Consider the following 15,259-nt stretch of genomic DNA (forward strand, 5'->3'; position numbering starts at 1 on the left):
CTTTTGAGGCTAATAAATTAGGGATACACAATTAGTTCCTTGGAAGAAAAATATCCAGTGTGGGTTTTTGGTGCATTGTCTCATGCAACAGTAGGTTCTGTTTTCTAGAAATGCTCGTAAGGCTGTTGTGATTGTGTATGTCTGATACAAGCCTTTTCCCAAACGTTTCAAATTAAAAGCTTCTGGATTTGCTGTGCCAGTTAAAGAAAAATCTTCCCTACAGCTAATTGGGCTTCGTTAACTAGTTTTATGAAGGTCCAAAAGTAGAAAAGTGTATGAGGAATTGGTCATGGGCAATAATCTGAGCTGATCTCTGATATTTGGATAGTGCCATTATTTTGAGGAATAAAAACATCATAGGACAAGCCTACTTTTTGTCAGGTAATTTTGGCCAAGTAAAGGCCTACTGCAAAAAATAAGCATTCCCTTGTTGCTACTGCTCTGGGCAAGACCTGCTGCATGCTGGCTTATTTTAGAAAAGTACTGAGTATGCTTAATTGTTTTCCTCCATTTCAGCAACAATACATAATCACATTTGGACTTGTGGAATGAAGTCACAGTCATCAGCTGGTCCTCTCGTGCTTTCTCTTGAAAGTGCCAGCTGTATGCAGCCTGACCATAGATGATTAACCTCTTCATGTCTCCGTTGTGCTGTCTATAAAATGCATTTTTTTCAGTGTTTTTCCCATCCTACTCTCGACTTCTTTTATACAAGTCTTGAGATCCTCCCTACAAATTTCCCTACTAAACTACAACCTATTTCAGCTACTTTATGCAGTTTGGTTCACAGCAAGTAGGAGTTGCAGTTTCAGGCTCTTCCATCTTCGGTTTGTCAACCAGCTTCCCATTGAACTCAATTCAAGAAATAATAACCCATGCCCAAGCTGTGTTTAAATTTTATTAAAAAATACATAACCAGTAGCTAAAGGTTCTGATCAGTAAAATACCAAACTTATAAATAGCATTAGTAGAGACTTATTTCAACAGTCAGCATTGTGTGCAAAATGGCACATGGTTAGATATGCTAGAGGGCATGAAATGACCTTGTGTAGATTTCATGTGTAGCTCTTATGAAGTATTCTTAAGTCAGAGCAGGGACAAGAGCTATAGGTATTATGTTGGGGATGAGCAATCACGTAGACACAGAGGATATCAGAGAATACAGCTGTTGTCAAAACAGCTCATGAAAGTCATATATGAACTGCAGAACAGAGAGCATGTACTGTGGAGCTTTTAGGATCTCTGTTCAGTGACAGGTCTTTGATGAGAAATGAAGGCAGGGCGCTCCTTTCAGCCTCAGTAAGTAAAGGCTGGTGTGCAAATTATCTTATGTTGGAGTATCAATAAAGTGAGCGTTTATATTAACAATGTGCCCCACTCACATGTGTGTTATGAACCTCCCACAGTTACAAAGCAACATCAGGAACGTGAGTGAAAGCTGCAGTGTCCTGTCAGCAGAACCCACCGAGGGTGAGAGGATTACTCTTGTTTTCATGAGCAGACTTTGCTTTATAAGCTGTTAGTGGCTGCACTGCTGTAATCCCATAGCACAAAACAAGCTAAGAAATGTGAAGACACTTTTCAAAGCAACTTCTTCTGTCTTTGTGAAACAGACCCATTATCGTACATCCCAAATGCATGCACTTGATCAGAACTTTCCCAGCTATGCTTTCACTCTGTAAGAGCTGCAGTTAGGATGCAAAGGGGGATGCTCAGGAGTCGATCCTTCCATAGGAAGAAAACACTGTGAAGAAAGGAAGAGGTAGATCAGTCAGAACCACTATCTATCAACATTTATGTCCTCCTTTTAAAAGATACAGGTAGTTTCAGACTGGTGGCTAACTAGGTCCCTTTGTCCCTCTTATTTTAGACGTTTACACAGCATGATAAAGAAGAATTGCTTAGTTAACTTTTTTCAGTACTTACTTCTTTCTCTTAGTCCTTGCCCAAAGCCACGGTAGACGTGAATCAATGCCCAAAACAGAACAGATTTTATTGCAACAGAAATGCAAGAGCCAGTAATGAAGGCAGCCTCTAGAGTGTAAGAATTCCCTCTGCCCCACTCTTTTATCACCTGCAGGAAGATGAAGACATAAAACGATCAGAAAGCTGGGACCCATAAAATGCAATCAAACACTAACTTTCTGGAAGAAGTCATGTGATAAGTGACTATATTACAGCTTTATCTGATAGAGAGTTTCACTATGTACACCAGTGCCCTCATTTGCTGGGCACTCTTAGATACTGCTATGCAAAACCATAAGTAGATCTATCTGTTTTCAAATTGCTTTGCTACTCTTATCCATATTTTCATTCTTAACTGCAATACAATATAACCACCAAAGTCGATGTGTGGCCCTTTTGTGCTTTTCCAAATCAAAGAGGGCTGTAGATACTTGGAAGAACCCGATTTGACTTCAGCCTTTAATAAAACCACAGGAATTGCAGCCAGTGTCAGTGGCTGGAGATCTCACGTGAAGTATGAGAAACAAAGTACTGGCTGCTAATAGCATTTGGGCCCTCCCTGTGATGGATAATCAGCTCTGCCCTTTCTTCTTTCTTGCCTCATTTCCCACATGTGGGAGTTGTTGGGCTGCTCCAGTGATAAGTGCCTTATCACTACAATAGTGCTGAAAAATGCTCAACACTGGGCTTTGTTGTGCCTATAACGGCTTTTGTTTTGTCTACACGAAGATCAGCATCTGGAATACTGCGTGAGATATTCTTTAAAGTGTGACTTCAGACCCTGCAGCTGGTCAAACAGTGGTACCACTTGAGACTAAGTGTAAGGGTGAGGAGGCATTTCAGAACAACTATGCACCTTGTGTTAGAAGATTTTCTTTCATCTTTCTCTAATCATTCCAGATACTTTGCCAGTGGCAGTGAGTTCCAAAACCTCTCCCTTTAGCCTAACAAGTTCAGGAGTAATGTGACATGATTCCTGTCTGGAAAGTACATTCCAATGATGCCTTACATGGCTGCTGCTCTCATTGATTCTAAATCAAGCTGCGAAAAAGGTGTATGCTCAGGAATGTGGCACCATGTTTGCACCCAAGGACCCAGTAAAAAGCAGAGGCTTCCAGCCTTGTTTCCCTTTATCAAGCAAGTAAGTCAGATGGATTACCGTGTAAAGCAGGTAGATGAGAAAAGCTACTTCAGGTACATTCTGACACAGAAAAATCCACACTAGAGGTTTCAGTTCTTTTAAAATCTGTAAAATAAGACCAGATATATACATATGTATATATACATATATATTCTAGATCCAGAAGTTGATTATTATTGGTAGCATAGCTGTTAGCTTAACACTTACTGCAATTATGCTAATGGTCACTTTCAGGCAAGCCCAGAGAACCCCTGTTGCTGAAATGATGTTGTGTAGAAGGGTGATCTCATGGAGGCTTATCAGCAGAATACACAAGCAGAGCTGAAAGAGGCAAAGATTTGCTAAAATTTTTAGTCTGATACTGTATATCCCACCAAAATACTTGACAACAAGCACATGGAAAATGACCATAATCAGGCTAATCTCACCTACCAGGGAAGATACAGACAGGATTGCTTTAGGAAGTTATCGGTTCAGCTAGCTGTGATTCTAAGATACTCTCAACAGGATGAAAAAGTGGGAGAAGTGTTCTCTATACCTGTGCCTGAAGATCAAAGGTCAGCATGGAAAAACAGAGATTCAACATGAAGTATTGTGACTGTAGGCTTTCTAGAGCACCACCCACTCGAAAGGCCATCATGCTTTGACTCTGAATAAGGATGATGGCACAGATGACATCAAAGGAGCCAACCAAGAGGATCAGAATGAAGCGGGCCTGATGGAAAAGAGAAATATGCGTGTGACTGGTCATGCTGAAACAGTGAGAGTTTCTATCTTTAAATCTTCTAACTGGAAATGAAGGAATAAAAGGGTAAGAAGAACTTAACTACCTATTAATAGCATTTAAAATAAATAACAGTTAAATGTGATAGTTTGCCACACTGTTAAGTGGCAGAAAGTGCAGCTTGATCAAGCTTTTGATGCAACCACTTGGTACTTAGTGTAAACTCACACTGCTTATTTTGGCCTACGTTACCCTCAATATAGTAGTTTTATAACAGCTAAGACAGACACTTTGTGATCCCTGAAGTATCTCAGCTTTTAGCTGTGCTTTGTTTGAGGCCTTGTTATACAGTTTGAAGTAACAGCTTTCTTTGATGGCATTAGAATTCCCTTATGGCATAAATAACTGCTAAGAATCTTCCCCACTGCTGTCAGTGGGGGCAGGGGGTTACTCTGAATGCTCTGCTTAATCAATTTTTAAACACGTCGGTTTTGGCTGGGTCTTATTCACAGCTTTGTTGTCTGTCATGCTGAATGTCTGCTACATTAAAGACAGCTGAAGTGGAAAAACATCCTTCATAGTTATATTGATATGAAGCTGTTCAAACAGTAAACATGATTCTGGATCAGTAATTTTGCTCAGTTACAGAGTTACAGTAATCAGTCGCTTTTATAGTACTAAAATCTCCTTAACGGTGCATCTTGACCAGATTTTGCTTGTTTACTTGTTTATTCTTGTTTAATATATAAACTGAAAGCTAGGACACATACCTCAAAGTAATTTGCATCTCTTATGCCTGTTCCTTACTGACTGTCAACTCTGTTTGCTGTAGACCTTTAACTAATTGTATCAATGATCAGCAGTTGAACAGGAAAACTCTGCTTTACCGTAATCTTCCTATCTTGGCTGTAATCTCTTCTATCAAAAAATATTTTTTGGATGACTACAGGGAAGAAGGAATCTCCTCCCATTTGTGATATGTATGCAAATACAAAAGGGAAAGAAGCACGGCAAGGGAAAGTTTAACTACTAAAGTTAGTCACACAGTAAGTTCCTTCTTTACATTTCGTTATGGAAGATAAACAAGATAATCCCAATGGGCAGCACCTGCCTTAACGCTATTGTTTTGTTTCCTTGCAACAGGTCATCACTCTTAAAAACACAACGTTGCAATTATGGATGTTATGAGTTTCTAGTGGCTGCGTCCTTGCACACAGACCTGACATTCCAGTTCCATTCAGTTGGATTTATGCGACTTCAGGCCAGTTATTTTATGGGTGAAAATCTGATACAGGGTGAGTAAACTGATGGCAACACATTCTGCAGTAATTCTGTGAAAGTGATGTTATTTCGTATTTGTTACTTTCGAGTACATACATAAAGAAACCCATAGAACTGTACAGAGGAACAGATTTGTCATTGTGAAGACGTGCATTTTGTTATTCAGTGGTAGGAATCACTTGGCCTGATTTTCTGTTTTCAGTGCCCTTACCACAGGTGCTTTGCCTTTCTAAGATTTTCCCATCCAAGATTTAGAGTAAAGCAAAGTTAATTGAAACCAGGGGACTAACCAGGAGTTTTGGCTTTTGTTCAACAGGGAGAACTGTGAAATTGATAATGGATCGGAACATCACTAGCAGGATGGAAAGAACAAAGACGATGAGCTCCTGGCGGTTCTCCTGCAGGATTCCTCTCGTCACATAGTACACACAGAACACTGGGAAGGAGAAGGAAAAGTCAGTCAGCAGGTGAGCACAGAGTGCACGTGGTGCTGTTTTTCAGTACACTTGATCCAGGTGACAAAGTGGAAGTATCAAGATTGTACAATGTAGATTCCTTAGTCAAAAGCACATCTTCATTCTTACCAAGGAGCCTGCATCCGATTCTTCAGACGCTGTGAGTACTCTCTCCCGTGTTTACCATACAAGGAATGAAATAATTCATTGGACTTTTAAATCACTTCTGAAGTAATGCTTTGAAAACAGCAGCTATCCAAACTAACCAGTGGCAGTGGGATGTTTTATTGGATTAGGACTATAAGGTTGAACAATATATTCAAATGAAATTAAGTAACATTATTAAGGAACTGAAATTACATAATCCTTCCAGCGATGGTAATTCCAGTGACTGGTAAGGGGAAGGTACAGCTCACACACATACCTCCGCAGGGCTGTTTTCATGGCTCTGACCCACTGCATGTGGTTTGAAACACCAAACTATACTGATTCAGGAAAGCTCTGAGGTGATGTTTATATGAACAAATCGAGCTACGTACCTTAGTATCCTACTCTGCAACGACCACACACATAAGGAAGAGGCTTTCCTTGCACAGATACAGGCTGCTCCTATCTAAGTCACTCCTGCAAACATTAGCTCATTCTTAACCATCAACAAAGTAACAGTTTTTTTCTTTTTCCCCAGGGTTATTCTTCCGGGCACATCTGATAATGCAGCTTTGTTAGCCTGGGACACGGATCATAAAAGTTTTCAAAGGAACATAATAACTTGCTCAGAACAAACCTGGAGGTAAGTTTACTTCCTTTTCTGCTATTATTAAAGCAAGTGAGAAAAGAAAAAATGGTCAGCAAATCAAAGAAGGAATCACGTGATTTGGTTTCTTGCGTGCTTATGACCTCAGGAAGACCTGAGAGATGTGAGACAGTGCTTCCTTGTTTGCTAAGGTCAGCTGCTCCAACTGAAGTCTGTACAAATAACTTGGAAACAAACGTTTTCCTGACCAGAGATGGCAGAGGAACGTTTCTGAGATGAATAAAGGACGTCCCTTTGTTTTCAGAAAGTGAAGCTTTAACAAATTAAATCCAAACCTCTCGTAAATAATGTCCAGTGGTCTGTGCTGAGCTAAAGCAGAGGTTTGTGGGAGGTGTGCAGCTCTCCCTCTGTGCTCATTGCATTCCCTAATGATTACTTTGGCAGAAAAATGCATTTCTTTGAAAGCACAGTGGGTGTTTCTTACCGACTCCAACTAATTGTATGAGAGAAATGGTGAAATCTTCCTCGGTCTGTCGAACGAGCGTCTCTATGGTCAGCCCTATGACACTGAGCAGAGACAGAATAGTCACGCAGAAGTAGATCTTCACAGGAAACGACAGCTCTGAACAAGGTTTGATCTGGAAAGGAAGAGAATGTTGAAACTCGTAATGCCATTTGACCTGTTTGCTGTCCCTAAGAAATGCATTAATGCAAATGGACTGATGGAGAACCATCAAATGCATTAATGCAAATGGACTGATGGAGAACCAGGGCAGGGTTTCCCTGGGAAAAGGGAAGAGAAACATCTGACAAGCGAAATGAAACTCAAGAAATGCTGAGGGAGGGAGAGCTCCGACTTCATCTGATGAGCGATCTCAGCCTCCACTTTTCAGGTTCATCCTTGTAAACCATATTCTGCTTTTCTCACAGCACTCTAATTTCATCTCCTGGAATCAAGTCTGGTATTACCCAGATATAAAGCCACCAAAGCAGTACTGTTCAGCAAGTGACCTCCTGGGGTCCTGTGCAAAGATTTTTTACTTTTAGAAAATCATACAGAAACGGCCACACTAAAGCAGACAAAAGATCTGAGTGAGGTTTTGTTTCTGTGTATCCCAGGCAGCCTAAATCCTGGACAGAGATGAACTGATGGTGAATGGCACCACGTTGGAGTTCCCTTGGCAGTGGCACACAGTCCTGGAGAGTCACCTGGAGGCAGAGGTCAGCTATGGCACTGTTACTGGGTTACTACCTTATACAACACATCCTTATACACAAAGACTTTTGATGAGCTGCATTGGAAGCAGTTTAATTTAAGCAAGCCCAAATAATTGAAAGCAATTGAGAAAGCGCTGATTGCATTGGAGCAAGGCTGGCATTCAGTAATTTGGGGGGAGTGTTTGTTTAGTACCGGGCTCGCTCTGCAGCCATAAACACACACCAGCAGGTATGAAAAGCAGCCAAGGAATGAGTTCCAGCGAAACCACACGCTAAGGAACCGCAGGTCCCCCTGGGCGCCTGTCTGACCCAATGACTGTCATTAACACCGCGACCGCAGGCTGAGCGGGCTGCGGTTCTCCTGCGGGAAGGGCCGGGTACTCACGGGGCCGCAGGGCGTGGGGACGAGCTCCCGGTGCCGCGGGGTGAGGTTGGGCAGCGCGGGGCCGCTGTAGGGAGAGACAAGGAAGGAAGGCGGTGTCACTGCGGGGCGCACCCACAGCCGCACCGCATCACCGCCCCCCCGGCCGGCTCGGGCCGCTCCGCTACCTCTCCTCGCTGGGCTCCATGCCGGCCTCGCCGCCCTCCGCTAACGGCAGCTACATGGCTGCGGCAGCACAGCCGTGCGGGGCAGCGCCCGCCCTTCCGGGGCGGTGGGACGTCACTTCCCGCACGGCGCGGGGCTCCCAGCCGGGCTCTATGCGGGGCAGCGCCTCGGTCCGCTGCTCCCACCCGCAGCGGTGGGCGGCGGCCGGCCGGGCTGTGCCGCACGTGGGAGGGCGGCTCGGTACGGTGAACGGAACGCTGCCTGCCGGCCGGCTGTCAGCGCGGCCTCCTTTGCTTTCATTCTGAGCCCTCCAGGCTGGAGAGAGGTGGGTGGGTGGGCGGCTGCTGCCTGCTCGGGGCGCGGGGGTCGCTAGGGGCGGGGGGGAGGGAGGGCCGCTGGTGTGCAGGAAAACGTTCTGCTGTTTTTGAGCGTTTCTTTGTGCACGAGACGTTAGTAGTTGTGAGGAGGTGTGTGCGGTCTGTGCGCGTCTTTGTGCTTTGTTGTTCTGTGAAATAATAATGTTGGCTGCTCGCTCGGGATGCTGAGCTGCCAATGGCACGTGGGCATGTCTGCATCCCGGCCTTCTTTTCGCTGCCCGATTAACCTCGGTTTCACCAATGACCTCTTTTAGTGTTCCTGCTCCTCACTGAGTTCTTTGTGGATGCCATCAAAGGAAGACATCCATCTTTATGCACAGACATCGCTGCGGTTCTTCCCACCCCTGGTTCCTAACTCCTTGTCTTTCTGATAGATGCTGATCGTTCTGAAGCCCGGAACTCTGCCCGTCCAGGAGCTGCTGGGTGACGTGTAACAGTGATGGACAGAATGTGCTCTGCTGCATAAGGCACAGCGAGAGCTTCTGACTAACAGGTACCTGCACTGAGGTCAGCTGCACCACCAAACACATTCCTGTGTGCCACGTTATCTTTTATGTTCACAATAAATTGCATTCAGGCATTGGATGTGTAACTAATCAGTCAAAATTTCATACTCTCAAAGTTTGTGCTCCCAGTTTTTTCACCTTTATTGCACACTTTTTTTTTTCCTTCCCTATTGGTAATGTAGTTTAAAATGGGAGAAGATAGAAGGAAGAGTTTAAAATGCACTGCATGCTGTTCATTCTTGTGAGCTGGAAGATTCCATGTTTGTGTGTAATCCAACAGAAACAGTCTACCAGCTACTGCCACGTTTTCATCTATTGGTAAACATCAGCTGCCGGTTGCTCTTATGGGAGGAGGATTGAATTACTTCCAGATGGAGAGTCCTTTCAGCCAATTTAAGGCTTTCCAGCTGATGTAAGACAGCAGGTCAGTAATTCAGAGGTGTGGTTTTATTCTTATTATTGCTATTCTGCTTCCTGCCACTAGTGGAATTGGTGATGTTAAATATGATAATGTGATGCTGCGCAAAATGGGGGTTCTGTTGGGGTTAGTTGTTTTAGTTTTCAATTAAGCAGGGTTAACGTGAATATATAGTTGAGCACATTGTACCTCAGTGTGTACTGCCCATATTGCAGATGTCCTTTTAGAGGTGTCAGCCTTCATTTCTCCTACTGCTTCTTTATCCAGGAGCAGAAAATGATTCATCATTTTATTCTCATGTGATTAATTCTGATTGCTTTTGCTCATAAAACACAGTCTGCAAATTAGAAAGCACTTAATTCTGATAATATGTTTTAATAATGCAGTTAAGCTTCTCAGGTTCTTTCTTTCTTTGGAACTTGTCAGTATTATGATGCCAAAGGTTGTTTAACTTGAGAAAAGTAAAGGTCATAGTCATGTTAGCAGTCCAAAATACATTCTGAAAGAGAAGGTAGTGAGGTCTTTTTTTGTCTTTCAGAATGAATGTGATATTTTTGTAGTTTTAGGGGTTGATGTACACTGCTATATTTGGTTTTCTTTCCCTATTTTTTCATTCTTAGGCTGAAAAAAAAAATGGAATTGACCACATGAAGAAGCATCTAAAGTTGATTTTCATGTTATTTGGAGGACCAAATACACTTCTGGAGACCACTGCAGATGGAAGATTAATCACATGATATTTTTCTTCCCTACAAAGTCAATGTTGATTTGTGTTAAGGACAGATACTAGTTTTGTTGTGTCAGTATGTCGACTGTGACAAGTGCTGAGACACCAGAGGAACCTAATCCTCCTCTCCTTGAAGAAAAGCCAAAGGGAAAATCACTATTTAATTTGGGTTCGCTTTTTGCTAACAGGAGTGAAAAATTTGTAATTGCTAGGAGCGATAGTGTGCCAGAAGAGAACGTCCTGAAAATAACTATCACAGAGACTACGGTCATCGAGTCAGACTTGGGCATCTGGAACTCTCATGCTCTCATCTACCTCACTTTGTGGTTTTTCTTCAGCTTTTGCACTCTTTTTCTTAACAAATACATCCTTTCATTACTGGAAGGAGAGCCTAGCATGCTAGGTAAGATTGCTTTTCTTTTATGCTTCAATTCCAGTAAGATATTTGATTATATCACATCCTTGCATGTAAAGTTCACTTTAGTTGAATGATTTGCTCCCTCAGAAGGTCCAAGTTAGGAGATGTGGGGGTGGATCTTGGAGCTGAGAACCTGTGCGTGTGATCACAGCCTGCAGTGGAGTTCATGGTGCTGCCCTTCCCTCCTCTCATCCATCCACACGGTGGAGGACAGGAGCTGTGTTTTGAGAACAAAAAAATGTAATTAAATGTTCACTTTTCTGTGCCAGGGGGCAGTGTGGGCTCTTGAAAAATATAATAACATTGACTCAGATCTTGATAGTCTCTAGTGCTGATTGACTTGTTTGATTAACAAGATTAATTTTTATGTGAAGACATAGAAGCTGCCCTTTGTGGTATCTATTATTCACTGGGCTTATTTTTCCTTATTTGTTTTAATAAGAAAACAAAAAGCATTTTATCTGTGGCCTGGGTTATTTGATTTGTTCTGCTGCCTTGCTGGTAGATGTAAAAGTAAAGGGCTGTTGTGAGAATTCATCAAGTCTAATGTCACTACAGACCAGTACAAAATTCTCTCATGTTGCTTAACATGTAACATTCCCATCATCATCTGATATTTTTTCCCATCTCTTTAGGTGCTGTTCAGATGCTGTCAACCACCTTTATTGGCTGTATCAAAATGTTTGTTCCATGCTGCTTGTACCAGCACAAAACACGCATCTCTTACCCACCCAATTTCATCATGATAATGCTGTTTGTTGGACTGATGAGGTAAACTCATTAATTAGAGTTCTGTGCTATTGGCTCACTGCAGTTTTCTGGTCAGAAGCACTGTTTTTATGCTCTCTTCCTTCTCTTTCTTGCTTTCATAGGGTGTAGCTGTTAAAGTCTTGTTTTATCTTCTGCTTAACTTGTGTTTTTCAATTTCAGATTTGCAACAGTGGTCTTAGGGCTCGTCAGCTTGAAAAATGTGGCAGTTTCATTTGCAGAGACAGTTAAAAGCTCCGCACCTATTTTTACTGTTATTATGTCTCGGATGATATTAGGGGAATACACTGGTGAGTACTTCAGTGTTTAAATTTCCTTTCATAAATACTTATTTATGTAATTCTGCCCCTTGTTGGGCCACGGACAGGGAGATGTCACTGAAGTGTGGCAGACAGATTCAAGCAGCTGGAAGAATCATTGTGGCACAACATTAAATCTAACAAAATTATTTTTCCCTTGAAATAAAGAAGTGGTGGTGAAACTAAAACTTAAAACTGTGTTATCTCATGTATGGCATTGAGAGCTATAGAACTCGAGTTAATTTTTTATTTCTTTTCATTTGCAGGATTGCTGGTTAATCTCTCTCTCATTCCAGTTATGGGTGGGCTAGCTCTGTGTACAGCTACTGAAATCAGCTTCAACATTCTAGGTTTCTCAGCAGCTTTATCTACTAATATCATGGACTGGTAAGTCATAGCAGCTGCTCTGCGTGTGGAATAAAGGAATGATGTTTCTTGATAGGTTGAATAAAATCATTGCCTGTAATTATTTCTGCATTTGGAACTAGGAAAAAAAAAACCTTATTATTTTGGTATTTCCATACACAATAAATTAAGTGATTGTGGATTTTGTGTTCCTTTTTGCTGCAAGTTTGCTTAAACATTGTGTTTTTCTTTCTTTACCAGTTTGCAGAATGTCTTTTCCAAAAAATTACTCAGTGGAGATAAATACAGATTTTCGTAAGTATTGAAAATATCTCAGGTTGGGTTATGGATTGACCTTAAGCTGCATAAGAAAACCATGTATTTGTGACTAAGTTGGAATAAACTGCTGTGAACTTCATCAACTCAGTAAATGTGAATTTTACTGCATTTATCTTCAGTCTGTCTTGTCCAAACAGAGAACACAGAATGCAAGAGATTGCTGAGTTGTCTGCAGAGCTTGCTAGATGGCTTTTTGTTAGTGCTTCTTGATGTCTATCAATACCATGATGAGGTTTTTATGTAGATCTGATACAGCTTTCTTCAGCTTTGTGAAATAAGGAACTCTTAACCATTTTCATTTGCCTTTTTGTAGGGCCCCAGAGCTTCAGTTCTATACAAGCGCTGCTGCAGTGGTTATGCTTATTCCAGCTTGGATATTTTTCATGGTAATTTGAATTTCCTAATGCAAATTTGTTTTACTTGTGAGCTTTGCTTTTAATTAGCCCTATTTTACTTGAATCACTTAATCACCAGAGCTTTATCTTTTGTTTGCATGAGCCGGAGAAACACTCCGGAATGTCCTTTATGTTTCAGATCTTGTTCTGCTGATATTTAAATGTAAGACTAATACCTGGTTATAATAATAATGGCTAGGTTGGATATTGGTTTTTAGACTAGGTTATAATCTAAACTCTTAAGAGACCTTGTTTTGCATTTAGGATGTTCCAGTGATTGGGAAAAGCGGAAGGAGTTTTAGCTACAACCAAGATGTAGTTGTACTTCTCTTAATAGACGGAGTCTTGTTCCACCTGCAGAGTGTTACAGCCTATGCCCTGATGGGAAAAATTTCTCCTGTGACTTTCAGGTAAAACTTTATTCCCGTGCCAGTGAAAAGTTATGTGTTTTTTTTTCTTACTCAATATTTCTGCTGAGAAAATAAGTAGTGAGAGCAGTGTGCAAGGAAATAAGTAAATACACAAACATACCAAATGTTAGAACAAGTCTTTTCACATCCATATCATGAAAAGCTTTTGGATTGCTCGCTCATAGTGTGAGAAGATCAGCATTTGGCACGTGCTGTTGAAGCTGTGGAACAGGTGCTGACATTTGCTTTAGTGATAACAAGGCAATACCTATAGATAGCTAATTGCAGTACAGATAATGATCGACCAGCTCTGAAAGGTGTTTCTGAGGCATGACACATAACCTGAATAGTAACACCCAGAAATGCCAGTTATGGTGGTGGTGTTCTATTGATATTGTCTGTGTGTCTGTCTTAGATATGAATTGCTAATGCTGTTCTGTGTGCTTAAAAATAACAAAGAAACAAAACTCTGAGGTGACTTGTTAACTCTAAATTGAAATGTCTTGAAGGATATTAGTACCAGTATGCAAGCAGTGTGACTACAGGATTAGCTGAACTAGGAGAAGTGGAATCTGGTATTTAAAAAGCAAGGAAAAGAGAGATCCCACTACATGAAGGGATGATTGTGTGTAGGATACGGGAGAGCTTTCTTTGGCCTTAACTTCTGTAATTCCTTTCCAGTGTTGCCAGTACTGTGAAGCACGCACTGTCAATCTGGCTCAGTATTATTGTGTTTGGTAACAAAATCACAAGCCTCTCAGCCATTGGGACTGTTCTAGTGACGGTGGGAGTTCTGCTTTATAACAAGGCAAAGCAGCATCAGCAAGAAACTATACACAGCCTGGCAGCTGCAGCCCCACAGCCTGCACCGAGTACAGCTGAAGATACTGAGCCACTGATTTCCAAGGATTTGAAACCATATGATTGATACTGTCACTTATTCTTACAACGTGGTGTGGAAGTGATTGTTCCTGCAGCTGTTGACGCTGATGTGCTTCCTTTGAGGTTCACAGCAAGTTGGGCCTGGGACTTGAAGAAGAAAAAGAACAACAAGAAGAACCCAGGGAACCTTGATTTTCTCAGAAACTGAAATAGCAGAGGACCTGGTGTTATTTAATGTGGTAAACGTGGGCTTTTTGATCTCTTGACTGCAAAAAAACCACACAAGCCTCTATTAGACAGAACTTTGGTGTCTTGTAGGAAAATTATTACTATCTCCATGCCCAGGAAAACAATGTGAAAACTTTGGCCCATCACTGTATTTGGTTTTCTTGCAGTGGAATGAAATTTCGAGGTGTTAATTACTGTATGCTGCATCCTCCATTATCTGTTTGTGTTGCAGAGCTGGAAGAAGGAACCCCTCCCTTCCCCCAGCTCCCATCTCAGCAAATGATTTACTTTGGTAAAGCCCTCGTTGAAGTAAACTACAGACATGAGTCCATGTCTCAAAGCACAATGAGCCACTACTTCCAACGACAAAACAAGCAGTAGATAGTCTATGAAACTCAAAAGGGAAATAGTTTGTCCTGGTTATGTATTTACAGTATTGAAATCCAAATGCACAGACATAGCCGCACTGTGCAAACAGTGCTGAAGCAGATTACCACCAAGATGTGTGATTTTGGTGTGATCGGTCAGGATATCTGTATTTCTATCATTTTTAATAAGTGAATTTCCTGTATTTTGTTATGTTTATTGTTTTTTAAATGAGGAAGTGAGCTTTTATTTCGTAGCACTGTTTGTAGGACTGCAACAACAATGCTGCCTTTCAGGAACTCAGGGTTCTTACCCTACGTGTAAAGTATTTCTGATGTTTCCAGTTATGTGAGGAATCTTGGGGGTATCTGACAAGGCTGAAATGGGACCATGAGCTGCAGCAATCTGGGAATTCTTCCTTTTATGGACAAGCTACATTTCAAGGCTGACCAACCAGAGGTTAACAGCCAACTTCTTGCCTTCCCTTTAAGGAAACCTTAAACTTTATTCATTCATCTCTGCAAATAGAGCACGTGTACATACAGAAACCATCACATGGTCTTTTTGGGGAACAAATTGAACAAAACGAGTTGATTTTTAATAATTTCCTGTTTTGAAAGAGTGTCGCTTGGTGTTAAATCCTGCATTAAATGTTCTTTAGAGTAAAATACTGTTTCTAATAGGAATTTGCATGGG

The 15,259-nt window shown here is 41.6% G+C and overlaps 2 protein-coding genes across 5 annotated transcripts; one reads left to right on the forward strand and one right to left on the reverse strand.

Annotated features, from left to right (window-relative positions):
- Nucleotides 1-884: 884 nt before the first annotated feature.
- Nucleotides 885-8,196, reverse strand: LOC107323293. Its single transcript, XM_015882212.2, has 9 exons — nt 8,088-8,196; nt 7,924-7,987; nt 6,805-6,958; nt 5,402-5,547; nt 3,645-3,821; nt 3,314-3,427; nt 3,125-3,211; nt 1,927-2,074; nt 885-1,744 (listed from the first exon to the last, which is right to left on the reverse strand). Exons 1-9 carry the CDS (start codon nt 8,105-8,107, stop codon nt 1,713-1,715), a joined length of 942 nt encoding a protein of 313 aa, XP_015737698.1. The 5' UTR covers nt 8,108-8,196; the 3' UTR covers nt 885-1,712.
- LOC107323290 (solute carrier family 35 member E2A-like) lies at nt 5,490-15,249 on the forward strand. 4 transcript variants are annotated; one of them, XM_015882205.2, is made up of 13 exons: nt 5,490-5,578; nt 6,252-6,356; nt 7,440-7,541; nt 8,837-8,955; nt 9,249-9,392; nt 10,007-10,516; nt 11,167-11,302; nt 11,462-11,589; nt 11,865-11,985; nt 12,205-12,258; nt 12,596-12,668; nt 12,942-13,087; nt 13,769-15,249. In XM_015882205.2, exons 6-13 carry the CDS (start codon nt 10,192-10,194, stop codon nt 14,013-14,015), a joined length of 1,230 nt encoding a protein of 409 aa, XP_015737691.1. In that variant the 5' UTR covers nt 5,490-5,578; nt 6,252-6,356; nt 7,440-7,541; nt 8,837-8,955; nt 9,249-9,392; nt 10,007-10,191; the 3' UTR covers nt 14,016-15,249. The 4 variants fall into 4 exon arrangements, with proteins under 4 accessions (XP_015737691.1, XP_015737690.1, XP_015737692.1 ...); XM_015882204.2 differs by lacking the exons at nt 5,490-5,578; nt 6,252-6,356; nt 7,440-7,541 and adding an exon at nt 8,212-8,325; XM_015882206.2 differs by lacking the exons at nt 5,490-5,578; nt 6,252-6,356; nt 7,440-7,541 and adding an exon at nt 8,288-8,410 and having other exon boundaries at nt 9,151-9,392.
- Nucleotides 15,250-15,259: the final 10 nt, after the last annotated feature.

This window comes from Coturnix japonica, chromosome 21, assembly GCF_001577835.2.
Source record: "Coturnix japonica isolate 7356 chromosome 21, Coturnix japonica 2.1, whole genome shotgun sequence".
NCBI lineage: Eukaryota > Metazoa > Chordata > Aves > Galliformes > Phasianidae > Coturnix > Coturnix japonica.